Here is a 23,351-nt window from a genome sequence, read left to right on the forward strand (position 1 = left end):
AAGTTTTCAAGTCTTCTAATCCATATGATAGGTTTGAGTAAGGAAATGCAAGTCCCAAAATTTAAGTCGTTCTTCACCGAAAATCATGAATAGTTATTAATAAAAGTAATTGTGAGGTCTGATTCATGAATTGTCCCTTTGAATCAATGAATTGGTTTAATCTGGTTCACAACAGCAGTCTAATTGATTTCTTCACCAATCCTGAAAGCATCTTTGAAAGCTCCAGTCACCAAAATTATCTTCCAAATCCTCCTTTTTTTTGTGCTCCACAGAGAGAAAAATAATTTTTGGGTGAACTATTACATTAACAACTTTGGTCACCTATTTTGTGCAAAGCACCTGGACTATTTCTAAAAACATGTTTCACTGAAATATACAGTCAGAAACACTGAAAAAAATCCATGAAGAATAGCGAGAGCTGTTATGACATACCCTGAAGCTGTTACTGTGCAAGGGGCACAGAAAAAGCATTCCTGAACACCCATGTGACATTGTCTGTCATTTAAGACTGGCATCTTTCCTTTAGAGTTCTCTTACCTCAAACTGCATTGTAGATCCCTTGAGAGATTGATACAGCTCTATAAGTGCAAAAAAGTCTGAAATTCTGTCAGGAGCTCAGCAGGCCATGGCAGAGGCCTTAACTGATGGCTCCAAAGGGGGTCAGTGCTCGGTCTTCCTCATTTTCAAACAACAGACACATGATCAAGGCCATGCTGTTCCACTGGGGTGAGAAAGTCTTTTCTAATTGGTCTTTGTTGCTGAAATAGAATGCCCTTTGGTTCACAAGTTTGAGACCTTTATTTCTATTTGGACAGTACACAAAATCACATGCTTTACCCCTGTAAAATAGTTCTTTATTAGTACTTCTGTGTTAGTTTCCAGTAAAATTACCTAAACATGCTTTACCTAAAGGTGCCCTCGAATGAAAAATTTAATTTATCTTGGCATAGTCAAATAACAAGAGTTCAGTACATGGAAATGACATACAGTGAGTCTCAAACTCCATTGTTTCCTCCTTCTTATATAAATCTCATTTGTTTAAAAGACCTCCGAAGAACAGGCGAATCTCAACATAACACCGACTGTTACGTAACAGTCGGGATCATTAATATGTACGACCCCAATATTTGCATATGCCAGCTCATGTTCCCAACATTATAAAAGGCATTAGACAAGGGCAGCCAGTAACGTCTGGATCTGCACAGGTGAATCAACAGACTAGGTAAGCAAGCAAGAACAATAGCGAAAATGGCAGATGGAGCAATAATAACTGACATGATCCATGATATCATGACATTTTTAGTGATATTTGTAAATTGTCTTTCTAAATGTTTCGTTAGCATGTTGCTAATGTACTGTTAAATGTGGTTAAAGTTACCATCGTTTCTTACTGTATTCACGGAGACAAGAGCCGTCGCTATTTTCATTATTAAACACTTGCAGTCTGTATAATTCATAAACAAAACTTCATTCTTTATAAATCTCTCCAACAGTGTAGCATTAGCCGTTAGCCACTGAGAATAGCCTCAAATTCATTCAGAATCAAATGTAAACAATATAACAGTTTACAATACTCACATAATCCGATGCATACATGCTGCATGCATGACGAACACTTTGTAAAGATCCATTTGAGGGTTATATTAGCTGTGTAAACTTTGTTTATGCACTGTTCAAGGCAAGCACGAGCTCCGTGGGCGTGGAGCATGAGAATTAAAGGGCCAGTAGCCCTGAATCGGGTCATTTATAATGATGCCCCAAAATAGGTAGTTAAAAAAATGAATTAAAAAAAATCTATGGGGTATTTTGAGCTGAAACTTTACAGACACATTCAGGGGACACCTTAGACTTATATTACATCTTTTTAAAAAAAGTTCTTGGGAACCTTAAACATTTACCTTAGAAGCATAACTATAAGATATAGAATTTTTTTTTTCCGAAAATATATCTTGAATTTAATCTTTTTACGTTGGTAAAGTTTTAAGGATAAATCTAACTTGTAAAGAGTGAATGCCCATCAAATACAATTGTTAGTTTATAAAATAATACCTTTACACATTCATATAGTGTATAAGAGGGATGTGGACAAGTTTGACTTGCTGTCCAGAATAGGAAAAAGTTGGGGTGGTGGATGCAAAGAATTATTTGAACTCTCTCAAAGACTAACTCTTTAATAGAGGAGCAAGTGAATATATTCATCTCATAATTACAAACTATAAGAGACCAAGGGTCAGTTCATGATTGGAATGATAAAACCCCCTAAGACAGACGTGACAAACAATTAAAAACTTGAGCGTGACACTCATACAAAGAAGTCATATAAATACAAAAGTCATCCAGTGAGGCTTCTAATAAACTTCTGAACAATATCTTCTGACAGAGTTTTGAATATATGAGTCAGCAAAACTGTCAAGGGACAAATTGAAGTAGTCCCTGTTGTACTTACTACATATTAATATTACATTCATATTTGCGATTTAATATCCATCATAATTACTTAACTAAATAAAAAAAAAAGTATGTTAAGGTGTCAGTATTACAGTGTGATTATACATTTAAGTACTGAGTAATAACAGTTAACTGCATGTACTTACTAAAGGTTCAGGGTTGGGGTGAGGGTTTGGTTTAGGGTTAATTGCATGTAAATATGCATATTTTATAGTTATTACTACAGTAACTACATGTGTAACAATGACACTGTAAAATAAAGTCTTACCAAAAATGTTTGCAGGACAGAACTGATCATGTAACCGCATTACTCTACTGCTCCTTAAGTAGCTGTATTTCCCCCACGAAAAGCAGGAACTTTCTGTGTGAGAGTTTGGTTTGCTGAGCATATAAAAAAAGAATCGACAAGCTGTCAAGTCCTGCTGTTAAAACCGATCCCTGTCATTTTGCATCATTTGAAACGTCCAACATGTTAGAAGATGGAAAGGATCAGATGATGGATTCTGAGTTACTGGAAGTGTGCTATTGTAAAGCTAAATCCTATATAATCAATCATACTGTTCTTTCTTTGTGAAATAAATGCTATTATTGTTTGGAAGTGACAGGTCTTAATGACCCAATAGGTTCCCTGCCGGCACATGGTATTTATACATCATTATATTCACAATTTATGAAATACGCTGTTATTCACAGCATAAATCCTTGCATTTAACACACCTTTGTGTTATATTTGGCCCTGACCAGCACAGAGTCAGCCAACATCCGGCATGGACCTCTGCTGTCTGCCTGTTTCTAAAAAGAGTAGCATAATTTCAGTGGTATTCTGTTTCCGGCATCCCAACATCCTCCCCTAAGACTCTGGGGCATAAAATATATTTTCCATCTATCTTGTCTCTTTATTCACTGCTCAGTAATCAGACCAGCCCAGTGATTCTCCATTTCAGTTCATTTTAGGCTCCAAGGTATTTCTTCATGCAGCACATCAACCAATAAAAATGATTGGAAACTGGCCTCACTGTCCCATAAAGTAGCTTTCTGGATAATTCAGGACTCCGTTCAGCTAATAATCATATTAAATATATGCAGTTATAGGGGGGCTGGAGGCAGAAGGGCAGCTCTCAGTGTGCAGGCCAGAGTTCCCGTAATGATCGAAACTCAAGGATGGTGCTATCGATCAACTCTCCAATTGTGCATTGCAGCCTTAGAATCACTACTTACTGTACACTAAGTCCCACCCCCTCCAACTCCCTTCCAAACCGAACATCATCTTAGCCCTATAGCTGTAATAGCCGCTGTCTTGAGGGCTACAGCATAACCAGTGATTCTGTGCACAGTACAAAATCTGCACTGACTGGTTCTTCACACTGTAAGTACTGCTCTCACTTTTAGATGTGCCCTTCCTCCTCCATTATTCATCTGTTCTTACAGATCCCCCATGTTTTTGCCCCGTGTTTAGAACTCTACCTCTGCAACACATGTAATACAATAGCTGGCTTCTTATAAGTGCAACAACTGAAAGGCATCAGAACAACATAAACAATTAAGCAGTGAGGACTCTTAACACAGCACTAAGTAGTATTATGACATTGTGATTATATACATGATTTTTATTTGCAAGTTTTGGTTGCTATTTTGTGTATTGGAAACTGAAATAAAATAAAAATTTCAAAGACTCTCTTACCCAAGCACAACTGCTGAAAATACTGATATAAATGTAGCTGTTATATCAAAAAATTGCTTTCTGGTTGAATAAGCGATATTGTGTCTGAGTGACAGGCCTTAGAGTAATTTCTTCCAATGAATCAGCGGTTGTGATCACTGAAGCAGAGGAACTGATGGTGGATAGCAGGGTCTCCAGCTGAATTAGCCCATATCTAGTTTCTGAAAACACAATACCTTCTCCTCTGCCACCTGATGCTGCATGACTGGCCTATTTTCTGCTTTCATTGAGCAATGGAAAGTTATTATATGGTTCAACTTATTCCACGAGCAACAGTGATGACATTATAATCAATCAATTATTGAGTGAGGCTAATTAGCATCACATTGTACTCGTGACAGCAGACGGTTTTCAACTCCTCCAAAGCCACAAAGGTGAGGCCTTATTAAAACATTTATTTTAGCAGTAGAGGGCAGACCAAGTTACTTCATGTTGATTCTTTCGATCTTACTATATTTTCTTCAATCCAAATTTAAAGTGATACTGTAGGTCATCCAAAAACTGAAAATTCCATCATAATTTACTCATCCTCATGTAATTCGAAAACTGTATGACTTTTTTCTTCTGTGGAACATAGCAAGATATTTAGAAGAGTATTGTTGACTGTTGACTTCTCTTTTATGGGAAAAAAAAAAATGTTCCACAGAAGAAAGAAAGTCATACAGGTTTGGGACAACATGAGGATGAATAAATGATTTACAGATTTTTTTTATTTTTGAGTGCACTATCTATTATGTTCAGAAATATCTACTGTATAAGTAAGCCATTGGTGGGTTGCCTTCCCAAAGAGTGTACAAAAGCAAAAACATTTTAATTAACTGAATAATGCTTTTGGCTAAAATGAGTGTAGTACTCTCAGCTCTAGTTCAATCCTTTTAGTTTATTTAAATCCACTCTGCTGAATACTGCAAATTAAACCAGGATAGAAAAAGTGGAAAATGTCTGTAGACTCCATCTTTGTCTGTTGACTTTGGAACAATATTACAGTAATGCAGCATTGGCTGTAAATACAGTACACCAGGTGTAAAAAAAAAGGCAGTAGATACTATTTGCACCAAGTATTATAGCAACAAATAGTGCAAATAGTGAAAGATGCTATTCACAAAAAGTGCAAATTAAAGTGATATACTATTTTTACTAAAGGTAAAATATCTGAGTAATGATGAAGTTAAGCCACGGTCAAACTAGACTATAAGCATTAAAGTTGCCCTAGAATCAAAAATTGAATTTACCTTGGCATAGTTGAATAACAAGAGTTCAGTACATGGAAAAGACATACATTGAGTTTCAAACTCCATTGCTTCCTGCTTCTTATGTAAATCTCATTTGTTTAAAAGACCTCCGAAAAACAGGCGAATCTCAACATAACACAGACTGTTACGTAAAAGTTGGGATCATTAATATGTACGCCCCAATATTTGCATATGCCAGCTCATGTTCAAGGCATTAGACAAGGGTAGCCAGTATTAACGTCTGGATCTGTGCACAGCTGAATCATCAGACTAGGTAAGCAAGCAAGAACAATAGCGAAAAATGGCAGATGGAGCGATAATAACTGACGTGATACATGATTACATGATATTTTTAGTGATATTTGTGAATTGTCTTTCTAAATGTTTCGTTAGCATGTTGCTAATGTACTGTTAAATGTGGTTAAAATTACCATCGTTTCTTACTGTATTCACTGAGACAAGAGATGCGTCGCTATTTTCATTTTTATACACTTGCAGTCTGTATAATGCACAAATACAACTTCATTCTTTATAAATCTCTCCAACAGTGTGTAATGTTAGCCCGTTATCCACGGAGCCCAGCCTCAAACTCATTCAGAATCAAATGTAAACATCCAAATAAATACTATACTCACATGATCCGAAGCATGCATGCATGACGAACATCTTGTAAAGATCCATTTGAGGGTTATATTAGCTGTGTGAACTTTGTAAATGCACTGTTTTATAGTCGAGAGCTCGGGGGAGCAGGGAGCGCGCGATTTAAAGGGGTAAATCGGTGCATAGTTAATGATGCCCCAAAATAGACAGTTAAAAAAATTAATAAAAAAAAAATCTATGAGGTATTTTGACCTGAAACTTCACAGACACATGTGCATGTCATCATCGTTTTCGCAGATTAGCGTTTTTGTTGTTTAGACCGTTTTCAAAAACGTGCACATTTTCAGGCTGTTGTTGTGTAAATGAACGGCCAAAACGCATAAAAAGTTTTCCATTTTTAGTTGAAAACGGTGTTGTGTAAATGGCCCCTTAGTTTGCATGTGTTACTTGCATGTGTTCACCTGTGGTCATAGGCGTAATTTGCGGGGACATGTCCCCACCACTTTTTGAAACATCTCGCGGCACAGATGTATACTAATACAAAAGAAACATCACTAGTTGATTAGCAATTCGTTTCTTTGTGTTAAATAATAGGCGATCTGGCGCTGGGATGTGTTGTTTTTGAAATCATGTTGAGTGCTTGTTGCCGCTGTTAACAGTGGCGCAATAGTGTTCTCTTGGCGCTCGCACACACTGCGCAGTCTTCACACGGACGAGCGCTTTAATCTATCGCTTAACGCTATTGCTGCCAGAGACTCTATTCGTTCCAGTGAAATCACAAAACAAAATGCACATAAACGTGTCCCTGCTCTTGATATACAATCACTGATGAACATATTTGATTTTAATGAGAAAAAAAAAAATAAATTACACAAGGGCGGATTAGAACCCAGAACCTCTGGCACGCTGAACAAAAATTCTACCTCTAGTCCATCAGGACATTCTAACATTAAATGCGGATCCACGTATTTATTGGTTAATGTAAATAACTATATATTGTATTACAGTAGATATAAGGACGAAACTATCATATTAAACGTGAGGTCTATGTCAATACATTTTGTGCATTTATTATTGTAATGATACAATTACAATACACCCCCCCACCACCACAAACATACCTGTACCACCCACTTTTTAAAACAAAGTTACGCCACTGCCTGTGGTTCATTTAGTTCCCTTGTTTACCTCTGTGTACTTAAGTCCTCAGTTTCCTTTGTTCAATTGTCCGTTCTACGTTAAACTGAGTTGTTCTGTTTCCATGACTCCTGCGTTCTATGCTAAATAAAACCATTACTGCTGCTAATAGATCCTGCTTTCGACTTTATTTGCAACCCAGCCGCGACACACGTCAAATTACATTTACATATGGCTTTATACAATACAGATTTTGTCAAAGCAGCTTCAAAGTAATAAATGGGAAAATAACAGTGTTAATGTTGCAAAATGAATCAAATATGAAACAAATTCAGCTGTAAAGCATCTCTACCGAAGACATGAACAGTGAAACAGCGAAAATGACATGAATACAACAAGTGCTGGTGTTCTCAGTGCCTTCAAAATAAAAGTCCTGCAGCCGCCCCATCAGTCAAACAGAAAAACGTATCGGCCGATGTTGATAATTAAAAAAATGCGAAATATTGGCCTATATACAGGCCATGGCGATATATTGGATAACTACTAGTTTATAGACACTGCCCATTAATGCTCATGACCCATGAGGCAATGTTTGTGATGCACATAGACATCTTTAATAGAAGCTTTTGGCTTACCTCCACTGCTGCCTTAGCTCTCTCAAACTCTTCCTCCAGAGACTGGTTTCTGGACAGCAGTGTGCTACCCCACCGTTGGTCTTTGCTCAAGCGGCCCTGTCAAACACATGCACACAAAGGGGGATTCAGAGAAAAGTTTGTCAGCCATCTCTCAATCACTCTGACAGGAAAAAAGGCCCTGCCCTTGCCAAACCCCTGATGCCAGAGGCCAGGAGAAATGCCAGCATTAGCAGCACAGGGTCTTCTTGTTTTCTTTCTTTTTCTCTCTCTCTTTCTCACTTTCACTCTTTTGAGATCTTTCTGTCCACTCTTAATGTTCTCACACTCATAATGGCTCTGGACTGGCTTGTCATGCACAACGTGCTGCCCTGCACATTTTTCTCAGTATGCAAATCTGAAAATAGCATGGTAGGAGACTTTGCTCAGCATGAATCGTCAAATACACACCATTTTCAGCACTGTACACCTGAAGACATGCTTCACATGCGGCAAAGCCATTCATTTTGACTACACTGCTGTGTGTATTTCACACAGCAATGAAAATCAAGCTTACTGCAAAATAAAACACAACACTAAGATCTCAGGGGTTTTATTTTTTCAGAGTCATAAAGGCTTCATCTGGAGAGGTTTCAAATTTAGAAGGTGACATATGGGCATGATAAATAATAAGAACCTTCTGTTTACATTTGCTGACGGCTTCAGATGTTAAAACAAACACTATAAAACGCTATACAATATTTTAATATTAGTTTATTGCTATGGGTGTCAATTAATTAAAGGGTTAGTTCACCCAAAAATGAAAATAATGTCTTTTATTACTCACCCTCATGTCATTCCACACCCGTAAGACCTTCGTTTATCTTTGGAACACAAATTAAGATATTTTTGATGAAATCTGATGGCTCAGTGAGGCCTCCATTGCCAGCAAAGTCACTGAACCTCTCAAGATCCATTAAGGTACTAAAAACATATTTAATACAGTTCATGTGAGTACAGTGGTTCAACTTTAATATTATAAAGCGACGAGGATACTTTTCGTGCACCAAAAAGTATCCCCGTCGCTTAATTTCAAAACACTGCTTCAGAGCTTTACGAATCGAATCAGTGGTTCGGAGCGCCAAAGTCACGTGATTTCAGCAGTTTTGCACACTGTTTCATACGTGATCCGCAAAGCTCTGAAGCAGTGTTTTGAAATCGGCCATCACTAGATATTGTTGAAAAATCATTATTTTATTTTTTTGCCACACCAAAAGTATTCTCGTCGCTTCATAACATTAAGGTTGAACCACTGTACTCACATGAACTGTTTTAAATATGTTTTTAGTACCTTTCTGGATCTTTTAGAGGTGCAGTGACATTGCTGGAAATGGAGGTCTCACTGAGCCATCGGATTTCATCAAAAATATCTTAATTTGTGTTCCGAAGATGAACGAAGGTCTTACGGGTGTAGAACGACATGAGCGTGAGTAATAAATGACATTATTTTCATTTTTGGGTGACCTAACTCTTTAATCAAATTAATTACAGGATATTCCATAAATAATTGCATATATCTTCCAACTAGCTGTCTTTAAATTGCTCTGATGGTAGCAAAATTCCTTACTGCAAAATTAATGTACAGGCAAGGGGGCATGATTAATTGTGCTACTTTTTAATTGTGTCTTTTTAAAAAAATTAGTCACACTAAATTAACATGTTACATTGATGGCCCTAGTTGTTGCATTTTCATTAACAATAATGTTTTTGGTGCTCCTTAAACTTTAAAGTTGCTTGTCATTTTAATGAATAATGTAATCATAAAGTTACCCTTTAAAATTCACCCTCTGTATTTGTATCTTGTTCTTAGGTCACTCTAAATGTCAAGTGCTGAGCTATCAAAGGAAAACTTCCATTCCCCCAATTCATTCTCGGCATAACAAAGCCTTCCAGGCAGACTGAATCAAAGGAATACGATGAAGTATTTGCCACCTGCCTCATTGGATATTAATCAATTACCAAGGTTACCAAGTTAAACGGATTTCATACAGGAGGCTATAATGGAGGCCTCAAAAAGGACAATTGGTCTTGCTTCATTGTGCTGGTGCAGCTCTGTATAATTACATTTAATGTGCCCTGTCAGACCCTGTGTCAGTGCAACAATTACCTTTAACATTACACATTCCATTTCCACTGCACCTCATGGCCAAAAGACAATTTGAGCTCGATGTTTTTAGAACCATGCAGCTCACAAGCGTAATGATTGCTTCATCATGACTAGTCTTAAGTCATGTAAGAAAAATGTACCTGTACTCCTAATGTAAGGTTTAAGTATATATGGGTCAGTGATGTACGGTATCGTTATACTCCAAGACATATGGTAAAAGGTTAACAAAAATGTACTGTTGATTAAAATGCTAAATTTGGTACTACATTGAGGTGAAAATGAATAGGCTTGGATTTGGTGCTGGTAACCCAAATGAACAGGACAATGGTGACACCAGAATAAAAATATTTCATGATTCTTAAGCTGAAAATACAGAATTATTTTAGACGCTTTTTTTTTATTTTAGGCCACTTTTACTGGTAACATAAGATATTTGGCATTATTAGGACACACAAATATTCCCCATTGCATTATTATGCATTATATTCAACATTATATATAGTAGTTTAATGTAGTACTGACACTAAAACTCTGTAAACTTGAATTTTTTCTCACACATTAATTTTCATTTTTGGTGAACTATACACAATACATATTGTCACTATGCACAATACATATTGTTGCATTTTTGTATTGTGATATATTTTGACACGATATTTTGTTACACCCCCCTAGTATAACAGTGTCCATAATAAAGAAACATTAATCATTATTTTTTTTAAATAAATGTTTTAAATGTAATTTTTAAATGTAATGTTTATCATATTTTTGATCAAATAACTGCAAGTTAGGAGACAAAAACATTAAAAAATCTTATAGACCCCAAACTTTAGAAAGGTAGTGTATTGATACGTTTTTGGGAAGTCGCACCACATGACATTTTAACCCGTCTACAAACCAGAGGAGCAAATTAAAGGTACTGGAGGAGGCAACCACTGTTGGAAACTATATATTTGGTGTAATTTCAGTTTTATGCCTTCTTCCAAAGCAAACTGGGGCAACATCCGACGTTGATATAGGACAGTGGCTGGCCAATAATTAATTTTCTAATAATCTAATCATGATAGATAGCAATACAACAGACCTGCATGCTTCACTGGGGGGAAAAGCGTGTAACATTTGTACCCTGTAGCACCACAACAAATTTGAAAGTGCTTGCAAACTGTGACCCACCACAAAATCACCACTTCAGTTCATTATTTGCCATGAATGTAGCTCAAGTATTGCCAAAAAGGTTTGGTCTTTTTTCTATTGAATTTGGTGGTGATGCTGTTGCCATGGTGCAAATGCATAGACCATTCAGCGATTCATACAAAGAGTGCACAGAGAGGCTTACGTGTCTTCCACTAACATATTGCCTGTTAAGCTGAAAATAAAGAATTCTAGACATTAGCACAGAATGTTCCACAATGAATTGAGTGACAAACCATTCACAGTTTAAGTGGATGGACTTATAATAATGTTTGACAACACTACAAATGTGGGACACATGGGAAATAACATGTGAAAGTTACTGACATATGTACAAATGATCATGACTCATAAAAAGAGCAATAAGTGTTGCTTGGTGTTGCACTTACTTGAGTTACTGGTACTGCTTCGGCCTCTACTTTATTATTTACCTCCAGGGAGTTCCTGGGGGCAGTGTCTAGCTGAGTCTTGCAATCCATAGACCTGGGGTTGTGTCATAAGAAATTGATGTTAAAAAAAGGTGCTACTACTACCTATTAATAGTTTTCTCATCACACCATAATAAGAATGGCCACCTACAAGATAAAACAAGGCTTTCCTCCATTGCCCGCTGGTTATTTTTTACCAGGTTGTGCTAAGTACTAATGTATTAAGGCAGCAATATTAAAAGACTAAATTCAGTATATACACCAGCTTTATTGATAATGTAAGCACATGAACCCAGAATACAAACGCAACGAGTTTCTGCGCTCATCTGCTTGCCTGTATATAGTATGCATCATCACTATAAGGTGCAGTGTTGGGGAAAGTTACTTTTAAAAGTAATGCATTACAATATTGTGTTACTCCCTAAAAAAGTAACTAATTGCGTTACTTATTTACTTTTCATAAAAAGTAATGCATTACATTACTTTTGTGCTATTTTTTTTCTCACCTGGGCTGGGCTTGCTTGTTTGTTTTTTTTAATAACAACAAAAAAGTTCTATTTTTGGCAGATGTTAAAGGTCCCGTTTTTCGTGGTTTTTTGAAGCTTTGATTGTGTTTATAGTGTGCAATATAACATGTGTTCATGTTTCGCGTGTAAAAAAAAACAGTATTTTTCACATAATTTACTCATCTGTATACCGCTGTTTCCACTGTCATAACAACCGGCTGATGACTTCCTTGTTCTATGAAGTCCCTCCTTCAGAAATACGTAACGAGTTCTGATTGTGCCAGCGGTTCCTGTGTTGTGATTCGACAGCTCTGAGCGCACCCAGAGCCATAGAGAGCGCTCCTTGCCCGGAAAGGTCACGCCTCTTACCATAACGTGTGCTGCACATAGTTTTACATGTGGATTATTGTGGTGTCGTGCCGAATGAACACAAAAGACAATAATTCCCGAGAGACTGAACTCTTTAATCTCCACAAGCAGCGACAGAAAATGTACAACGTTAGCACTCACTCAGAAGAGTAGCCTACCTCATACGGAAAACCGCCATATACATAAACATAGTCCCCTCTTGTGGCCATTATGTGCACTGCAGTCCAACATTAACTATTGCAGTAAGGATACCACAATTATAATTTTCGGGAACCGAGTTAAACATAAATTGTAACCACTGATCTCTAAGTACAGCGTCCCTGGGAAGGCCAAACAAAGGTGATTGGACTGCGGGATTAAAATAACAGCGTTTCGACGACATGGCGACAAACACACTCTACAAACGCAACTCTTGCTCTTCTCCGTGGGAGCGCAACAAGACCACGCCCCCTTTTTTGTGTATTCCTGTGGGCGGAGGTTAGTCAAAAAACTGTTTTAGTGACGTCATTAAAGAAGGAAGTAGAGGGATGTAGTCCAAACTGGCCGTTCGATGTAGACGACTTCTGTTAAATAAAATATCTCGCTTGGCATTGAACTTTGAGCTTCAAAATTTTACAGATTTTATTTATACTCTAACAACAACATTACACACTAACTAAAGTTTGAAACATGGGATCACGAAGAACGGGACCTTTAAGACCCTTTCACACCAAAAGTAAAATGATTAAGCCTCAGGCTGAAGGAAATGTAAATTCACTCCTGTACAGTAGAGGGCGCAGCTCAAACTAACCCTTCAGCTTTGCTGCCATTATAGATTAAAGAAGAACAGGATATAGGAGAAGGAAGTTCAACACTCTTATTTCTAAATCTAATCTAAAATCATTTTTGCTTATTAGTATGGTTGAATTAGATCTGCAGCAAAGACATTGGTTAATAAAGTGAGATTAAATACATAAAGTATATTTGTGTAATTTAATATAGTTAATTACATATTACAGGTTTGCGTAAAATTCTGAGATTGTTTTTCACTGTTTTTATTCATTTAGAAGAATACTGAATGTTTTCGTGCAAGTGAGATGAGTAAATGCATGCTCACATTAAGTCTAGAACTACAATAAGCATCATGTTCACACAGCGCACACAACACCTCTGCACTTTATTTCTCTTAATATGGGGACAGGAGAGCTGTCAGTCAATGTGAAAAAGTAAGTTGCATTACTTTTTTGAAAAAGTAAATTAGATCTTTTGTTGTAAATTGAAAAAGTAATGCGTTACTTTACTAGTTACTTGAAAAAGTAATCTGATTACGTAACTCAAGTTATTTGTAATGCGTTACTCCCAATACTGATAAGGTGTATACATGTTAAGTTCAAGTTTCATGTGAAGTGTTTTAGAATGTCCTGCTGTTTTTAGTGACTGAAATACTGCAGCAGGTGCTGTATAAGGATCACAAGTGCCCAAACTCGCGTTTTGATAAAAAAAAATATTAGTTTTTTTATTGTTTTTTTTTTGAGAGGTGATCTAAATATTAGTGGCTTGAAACAGATGGAAAATTGACAGGCCTGTGCTGCAGTTCTATGGATATTTTGCCCTCCAGGTCTCAGTGCCAGTCACGTTACTGAAAACTATTTATTCATATCTTTTAGACAAAGCAATTGAGTATTTTCATATTTCATTTTTTTTTCTTTAGAGCAGCAACTTACCACACAAATTCACCAGAATTTTTTGATGAACGTCTTCTCTCAAGTTTCCACTTTCTACTACCATTTCTCTCTGGGTGTGGGTTGAGTTCTTCCCATTTGTCCAATGAAGATGGAACTGCTACTGTCAACAAAATGAGGCCATGTTGTTTGACAGAGATATATTATCATAATGCAACCCAAAAAAAACACAAACAAACACCAAAGTTCGAGGCATTTGCAGTATGCACATATTGAAGAGGGCAAGTACATAATGATATGTAATCGCGTAATGTTCTTCTCAATTAAAAAGTACTATCCATTACTATCCAGAAAATTTTTATTGGTGTAACAATCTGATTTCCCTTGACTGATTTACAAGAGAACAACTTGGCATAACAGCCCTTCACATTAGCTGTGTGACGCTTAATACCTGAGTCCAATGAAATTTTTTCAGGTGTGTGGGAACAGGGTGTGCTCTGTTCAACATCCACTTGGATCAGCTCTGTTTCATCGGCCTTTTTCCTGTATGGCGTGCCCTTTGAAGAAAGAGGGCTCTTCCTGTCTTTGCTGTGTCTTCTCTCACCAGGCTCACTCAGATCCAGCAAGTCCAGAGAGGAGGACAATACTGGACAAAGGAAGCAAAAAGAAAATAAATATCATCTACTTTTATTTGTCTTCCTGCTCCAGAAAGTTTAGTGGTTCTGAAAGAGTGGGATGCATCCCATGGCCAATGCCAAGTTTCAAGCATAGGCTAGATTAGTACATTAGTACATTTCAGTGAATTGAATGAAGGTTCAAGAGGAACTGAGACGGTTAAGGTCAGTGTTGCCAAGTCCACGGTTTTCTTGAACACTGTTGCCGTGGGTTGTTTTTCATATCTGTGGGTTGTAGCAACCCCAAATAGCATGATATTTAACCCCTGGAAAGCGAATTTTACCAGGGGAAACCCACCAAAAACATGGATTTTACCCCCCGAAACGTGATTGGGCTAGTTTTGAGTAGCAATTGGGTGGGTTTTGTTGTGAAAACCTGGCAACCCTGGTGAAGGTTCTATCTTATATTTGAGAGCCAGTGTCATGAAGTCTCATTTGTGCATTAGAAATAAATTGTGAACTAGCAAGTTTTTGCACAGTTTCAAATTATGTCATCAACCAAATGTCCAGAGTTTAAAGGAAAGCAAAAACATATTCTAGCTTAGTTATTGCTCTAGGCACTTATCTACCTGCGTGATCACAGCAATAAAGACAGCAGGCAGTTCCGACAGCTCAGGGGCCTGTGCCAAATAATCTTTGATGTTGCATGTTCCTCTCCAAGAGAACAAAGAGCGTTTGATATAGTGTGTGTGTGTGTGTGTGTGTGTGTGTGTATATATATATATATATATATATATATATATATATATATATATATATGTATATACGCTTTATCAAGAACACTCTCTACAGAACATTGTATTCCGCTGCAGAGGATGAAGGTTTGAGAAGAATGTGTTCATTCAATATTCAGAGGGAATGTAGTCAGCTTTTGTGATTAGGTGAGATTAAAGCATAAAAATTTTAGATGGCCGAACCCCCCATTATCCAGTATGTGAACATTTAGAACAGACAGTACAGACATATTCTGCAGCTTCTACTGCCTTCCTGTTAGCCATCTGGCTTGCAGAACAGAAGTCTTCATAACCAGGTAGTAGACAAAATGTCCATGCAGGTCAGTACTGCATATAGATGCCAGCGTAGAGCTTGCATGATCACAAGCCTTGAGGGCTTGACAGTACACCTTCTGAAATCTGGCACAAACATCAGAGCTGAAACCAGGTTAACATGCTTTTGTCTCTGCTGACCACACAAGGACCAGCTTGCACATCAAATACCTGTCAAGACAAATACCTGTCTTTGACATCTTCTAAACCCTACTTACTTTAAAACAAGCTCAGAGTGCAAGAACCTCAGCCATCAATATTATCAAAAAGATGAATAGATTGAAAGATTGAATTCAATGATTAGACAATAAAACTTGATAACTGTCTTCTACCCAACCGCTGACGGCCATCAATCAGACGGAAAGATAAATCATGGATTTAACGGATGAGGTAAAGTTTTATAAATGTATAAACTATGGATCAGACGCATCCGCGCGCGGGTCTAGAGACGCGATGCCCCGCATTTGGCGTGTATGCCCCATAATACTAATCGTGTTGATCGTTATAATGGCATACGTTTTCTGTAAAGATACGAATCAAAACAACTCACCTGTCGAGTAAAACACAAGCGAGATCGGCATCTCTTTCTAGGTGAAGTTTGTCGCGAAGCTCTCTCCATCTAGAAAATGCAACACCGATACTGATCCTCGCTCTTTCTCTCCTCTTGTCCCAAACTCTTCTTGGGTCGTTTGGTTGGCCTGTACGCTTACGTTTACGGGAGCTGTCCTTGTCGACAGAACCAGCGGCAGATGGTAAACAGTAATTATGTTCCATAAATAAGTAACACAATCCACCATAAAACGTGCAAGAAGTAAATAAGGAACTGCTTGAAGCAAGCTAGTGGTTTGCTGGACGCTAGACACTACTTCCGCATTTGTCCACGACACTGTTGTCATGTGGTTTCTACGTCAGTAAAGGCGGTAATAAAGGATAACTGACGTCATTGACAGGCGACTGCACTGCCCCGTGTCACTGTTTAGAATGGGAATTTTCTCATGATTTACAAGTAGTTGAAAACATTAGACATATTGTTAGTAATCAGCTGGACAAAATATATAACACTAGCCTAGTGGTTTTTGGATATTTTACTGTGAATATCTTACAAATTGTACCTTTAAGCAAAACATGGTCAGGTAAAAGTGAATAATTTTTGGTTCCAAAGTTTTATCAATTTTACTGGTAGTCCACTGTATGAATAATTTTTGAGTATAATATGTCACAGTTTACTTTATTTTGCTATCCTCACTTATATAAATGAACTATGCCTGTGTCCTGCACCCAATAGTAAAAATATATTAAAAATATAAAAAATGTCTGAATAATTTTTGGTTTGACTGTGTGTATATATATATATATATATATATATATATATATATATATATATATATATATATATATATATATAATATAAACATTTTGAAATCTTGAATTTTCTCAGTTTTTTCTCTGATTTTGATGTTAAAATGATAAAGCAGATAAGCATGTGTGCATTGAATAAGCCACCAGTACTGAAATTGTTATAATAACCAAAAATATATCTAGGTTTAAGTTTACATGATCTTACACATTGATGGTGTATTATTATTATTAATTAGTTTGTAGATGCTTAAAAAGTGAGATAAAATTCAGTGTGGTTTAATGCACTGGTCTTGCTTTGAATCTCATAAGCGTCTCAAATAAAGACGTATAGGAGTCCTGACGCCTTGATAATATGATAGTCTGACAATACTTAAACCAAAGCAAGTCGTGATTTTTTTTATTGCTAAAATGAAAAATTAATCAAAAGCTCACTCAGGAGAATCTGCCAGAGAATAATAATTGAATTCAGAGGCGTTCCTTTGAAAGATTACAGCAGTTCCCTTTAAAGACCTGAATATAAATTTCTATAATCAGCTCCATTCCTGTTATAGACAGACACAGCTTAAAAAAGCCTGGTATTCCACTAATCATTCAAATTCTTCTTCAAGAATGTAGTTTAATTCAGCATATATTAATAAACATTGTGCAAAAACATTTAAAGTGGTACCAACAAGAAACTACGAATTTAATGCAGTGTTTACTCAGTAATCGTCTCTGGCTTCACATTTCAAGTCAGGCACTTACATACTCAACTACACATAAATCAATAACTGGCACTTTTACTATTTGTTTGACAGACTGAAAATCTTTCATACTGTGAAGTATGTGACATTTTGATTGCAGAAAGTTCTGCCTGGTAATTTCTGAACCTCAATATGCATTATGTTCAGAGGCACAGTAATTAGCAGACTGCTGCTTTTTTACAACCAAATCGAAAGATCTTCCAAACGTAATCTGTTGGTAAATTGAATATGCTATTTTCCACAATCAGAAAGTAAACAAGATACTCTATAGGGAGTAGGAGAGGTTGTCTTAATTGCTTTGTGGTGTAGGCAAGACAGAATGCAAGTGAAATAAATACAGTTTTACTTGCTCAGCCTCTCAGTGTGAACTTCACGTAATACAGCTGTCATGAAGTAAGAGGCCACTTACTTCCTCATTTAGTAATGTGTCTGTCAGCTCTGCTAATAAGTGTTGAAGATGTATATAAAGCCGACGACATCTGTGTGGAATTAATTAGGTAGAAACGTAAGCATGAGCGATATCTCGTGTTGATAATATGATAGTCTGACAATACTTAATTATATTAAGTAAATGTTGTGACTGAATTGAAAATGTTAGCTTAATAAAGTCCCTTTTAAAGTCATTCAACTCTGCCGTTTTAAACCAAAGCAAGTCGTGATTTTTTTTATTGCTAAAATGAAAAATTAATCAAAAGCTCACTCAGGAGAATCTGCCAGAGAATAATAATTGAATTCAGAGGCGTTCCTTTGAAAGATTACAGCAGTTCCCTTTAAAGACCTGAATATAAATTTCTATAATCAGCTCCATTCCTGTTATAGACTGACCCCAAACTATTGAATGGTAGTATATTTTAGATTAAAAAAATCCAATTAATCTGCTATGCTTGTTGGTTTTTGGTTCGTAAAAAAAAGAGATTATATGTTGTTAAAGGATTAATTCACTTCAGAATGAAAATTTCCTGATAATTTACTCACCCCCATGTCCTCTAAGATGTTTATGTCTTTCTTCAGTCGAAAAGAAATTATGGTTTTGAGGAAAACATTCCAGGATTTTTCTCCATATAGTGGTCTTCAACGGCTTGAAGGTCCAAATTGCAGTTTTAGTGCAGCTTTAATGGGTTGTACACGATCCCAAATGAGGAATAAGGGTTTTGTCTAGTGAAACAATCAGTCATTTTCTAAAAAAAAAATATATATATATATACTTTTTAACCAAAAATGCTCATCTTGCACTAGCACTGCGATGTGCCACGCATTACGTAATTACGTTGGAAAGGTCACATTTGATGAAGGCGGAAGTTCTGCGGTAGAGCGAAAAACAAATTTTCTCCAACTTCAAAATCATCCAACATCGTTTTACCTTTTTTTGCATGTTCGCTTTGTATACACTTGCTAAGTACTTCCACCTATGTCACGCTTGACCTTTCCAATGTGACTTCGTAATGCGTGGTGCATCGCAGATCTAGTGCAAGATGAGCATTTGTGGTCAAAAAGTACATAATGATTATTTTTTTAGAAAATGACTGATTGTTTCGCTAGATAAGACCCTCATCTGGGATTGCGTAAAGCTGCATTGAAACTTCAATTTGGAACTTCAACCTATTGTACCCTGGTGAAGTCCACTATATGGAGAAAAATCCTGGAATGTTTTCCTCAAAAACCTTAATTTCTTGAAGAAAGAAAGACATCTAGGATGACATGGGGGTGAGTAGATTATCAGTAAATTTTAATTCTGAAGTAAACTAATCCTTTAACATTACAGAATTACTATAGCATAATAGTATAGTGCAGTGAAGTATAGTATAGTGGAGAAGCAAAGTTTTTGAGGAAGTACAAGAAGGTCAGTATCTCTGGTACCTGCTGTGTTAGAGGTTACTGGGCGGGCAGCTCCATCACACTTGGTCTCGCAGAGGAAATCATCGATAGAAGGGCTCAGCAAGGGACGGCTCTCTTGTTGCTCGCTCACCAGCTGAAAAATCAAGCAGAAGAGTGTGATGAGATCTACATTAATACACTTGGCCTCCTGTTCTCCTATTGTTTGAGTTGCAGCCTACATTGCACCATAACCATCTCTGCGTGTGATTGGTAAGGCTGGTAGTCACCACCCTTACAGCTGTTGCCTATTTACAGGACTGAGACGACAATTCTCACCTTGCCCCCCTCTGACAAACGTCTCTAGCCTGAGGATGTTTTTCTCTCCCTTTCTCACTTAAACAGAGAGAAGGCAGACCAGTAAAATCACAAATAGTAGCTATGTGTCATGCTTGTTTTTCCATTAAAATATAATTGTATATGAATATAATTATGACAAGGTGTGAGACTGTCTTTATAAAGCCCCCATCAGTGTACTATGTGTGCTATGTGACAGAATGTGTGTATGTTCTCTTGAGAGACTGGCGTAGAGGTGGCCTTGTGTCTGAATGGAATGGAAAAAACACATCAATCATCATCTGGTTGTTCTCATAGTGTTCATTCAGCCATGGCACAGTCTCATCAGAGGAGAGCACTTTTGTGGGCAGTGCATGGCTACAGCAAATCTGCACTTTCAGCCATAACTACCACTCTTTTGAAAGTGTAATCCTTTAGTCAGGATAGAGACACACATTTACAACATTAAAGAGATCCCTTAAGCTTAATGTGTGTCCCCATTGCAGACAAATTCATTATTTTATTACTACATATTGCATATTTATGTAGTAAATACAGAGAAGCATGCTAATCTATTAACTGGATTTGATAATCTCCATTGTTTGCATAATTTAAGACATGAAGGATGATCACACCAGCTGAGGTAAACATTTCTAACCGTATGTATCTTCGCCCTCTTAGACTCCTCCTCCCCTTCTCTCTCTCTTTTTTTTCTTCCTTTTTTCAGATTTGCCTGCTTACGTGACTACGTGACTGGAAGGCAGCTAGCTACCAAGCTAACACTTGCTAATGTCTGAATAAGTAGCTATTTAAATTTGTTTGCATATATTATTTTGCTTGGTACGAATTTAATACCTGGATTTCTGACAAGTTGTAAGTTAAAAATAACATCATCAGGTGTGGTCATATTCACTATAGTAAGAACACAATGCAATGTTTGTATCAAGTGTTTCGAAGGTCAAAAGTCACTAAACATGCTGTTATTTTTTAAAGTCCCCCTGTGGTGAAGTCAAGGTCAAGTTTTTAATGTTGTTTATGTTTTTAATAGGCTTTAAGACAATAACCATGTGCAGATTAGTCAACACCATTGCTGAGAATTTTCTATTTAAAACTGCAGTGAAAAAAAGACAGTCTCAAACCCACGGTTTGAAATTGCTGGTGTTTGTGACGTCACAAACCACCTTGTGACCAATCACGTCAACGTGCCGGCGAGCTTTAGCATATCATTAACCATGAGCGCTCTGAAGCAAAAGAGTCTCAAAAAGGTATCCCGGTATATTTTTCTGTTGATATAAACAATTAGGTAGATTTAGCAATATAGTGGGTGTATGATATATAACAATAACGATGTTATGATGAACTATATGTCTTTCTCCACTGACGTTCTAAGGTGTTCAAAGCATTTCTATGGATGTTGATTTTTAGAAGACAGCTGTTTGATAATATAGTCAAGCAAAAGGCTAATCATATTAATTATTGTTACGTGTCCAACGTTGTAAAAAGCAATACAATTGTGCAGCATTTACCTCAGTAAGCTGACCGAGTGGATCTCTGAGATTTGTGTATAATAAATGAAGCAAGGGTGTAGAGTTATATTCAAGCTATTTTAAGGCATGAAGAAATTTTTTCACAGGAATTCTTTTTTTTAAATGTTTCATTTTGGTGATCAAAGATGAGTTTTAAAGGATAAAATTATTGACTACAGGGTGGCTTTAATTTTTTTGAAAGAATTCTCTTATGCTCACCATGGCTGTATTTATTTTATCAAAAATACAGATAAAACAGATATGAAGTAGTATTAGGCTACAATTCAAAATAACTTTTTTTTTCTATTATAATACATTTTAAAATGTAAATTATTCCTGTAATGGCAAAGCTGAGTTTACTCAAGTCAGTGTCACATGATCCTTCAGAAATCATTCCAATATGCTGATTTGGTGCTAAAGAAACATTTCTTATTATTATCAATATTGAAAAAAGTTGTGCCTAATACTTTTGTGGAAACCATGATAGTTTTTTTTTTTTTCAGTATTCTTTAATGAATAAAAAGTTCAAAAGAAAAGCATTTTTTAAAAATAGTAAAACTGTTAAATTAAAGCATCCTTGATGAATAATATAATTAATTTCTTTAAAAAAGTAAAAATCTTATTGACCCCAAACTTTTGAACAGTAGAGTACGTGTAGCTTAGTTAAGAATTAGGTTGTAGTTAATAAATTTAACTGATGAAAACATCTGTAGCCCATAGTTGCATTAATGCTACACAACTGTACTCAAGAGAATGTAAATATGCTACGTGAATGTAAAAATGTCACATGAATTGAAAGCTTTAAAGCTGTTTTTGCAAACAATTTACTTGGGGAGAGAATCCACCCAGGCACCCCTAGAAAGAAATAGACACTATTTTACTTAACGGGGAGCCTGTACCCCTGGATGAAGCTAAGAAATGCCTCTAGTTTGCATGTTGCTGACATGTTTCATGCAAATAGTGCAAGGATATGGCTGTATCATCAAAACACTGCGGGTTGTAAAACAGCACGCATTTAATTTCATGTCACATTCACATGTCCTATATATGGATTTAACAACAACACATGCTTCAAATAACGCTGCCTAAATTAATAGACTGTTGCATATTTATAATTTAAAACAAACTGAAAAGAACTATAAATTGAAAACTCTGACCTTCTCAAGACTGGCTTAATTAAGGGCTCCTGCATTTTCCCTCAGATTTATTTTTAATTTGTCCGGGGCTTAAATAAGACCCTAGAGACAAAAGTCCAGCAGGAATTAATTTAGAGATGGACATAGAAAAACATACTTCTCTGAGCAAAAACTATCTGTGCTTGGCAATTTCCTGGTGTACGTATTCTACCTTCAAACTAGCGACTGTACGAGGGTTTGTGATCTCTGCGTACAGTAGCTTGACAGAAGCTTTGAAATAAATACTGAATATTCATGAATAACACAAGCAGTGAATGTTGGCCAGAGAGCTTGGGAGAACATTCCTGTTGTGAGAGTCTGTGCCAGAACGCTGACCCAGCAGTCTTAATTGGGTTGCACAGACAACTCTGGCTCTGCTAGTGTCAGGGAGGAGATTTATTCCTTCGCTGGCTGGAATGCCTGATGTTACCCAAGCTGAACTCCTGCTGTTACAACACCTTGTACATTTTTGATGAAAGTGAAGAAAATGAGGGTACTCTGTCTTCTGTTGTCTTTGCCTTCTTTCACATGCAGAAAGTTCAGATTTGCTGATCAGCAAGCATCTGAATATTCTGAAGTGTCAGGCTGGGTTATGTAACAGCATCTACTG

The 23,351-nt window shown here is 36.7% G+C and overlaps 1 protein-coding gene across 6 annotated transcripts in view; it reads right to left on the reverse strand.

Annotated features, from left to right (window-relative positions):
- The window catches only part of pex5la (peroxisomal biogenesis factor 5-like a), an 87,263-nt gene that overhangs the window by 15,108 nt on the left and 48,804 nt on the right, over nt 1-23,351 (reverse strand). For 4 of the 6 annotated variants that reach the window (XM_048199776.1, XM_048199779.1, XM_048199781.1 and 1 more), the window contains 6 exons: nt 19,750-19,861; nt 14,522-14,716; nt 14,113-14,233; nt 11,496-11,589; nt 11,252-11,281; nt 7,773-7,868 (listed from right to left, as the gene is read on the reverse strand). In XM_048199776.1, the coding sequence (XP_048055733.1) occupies nt 7,773-7,868; nt 11,252-11,281; nt 11,496-11,589; nt 14,113-14,233; nt 14,522-14,716; nt 19,750-19,861 (648 nt within the window). The remainder of the gene's footprint in view (nt 1-7,772; nt 7,869-11,251; nt 11,282-11,495; nt 11,590-14,112; nt 14,234-14,521; nt 14,717-19,749; nt 19,862-23,351) is intronic. The other 2 variants (XM_048199777.1, XM_048199780.1) reach the window with 2 other exon arrangements.

Source organism: Megalobrama amblycephala, linkage group LG8, assembly GCF_018812025.1.
Source record: "Megalobrama amblycephala isolate DHTTF-2021 linkage group LG8, ASM1881202v1, whole genome shotgun sequence".
Lineage (NCBI taxonomy): Eukaryota > Metazoa > Chordata > Actinopteri > Cypriniformes > Xenocyprididae > Megalobrama > Megalobrama amblycephala.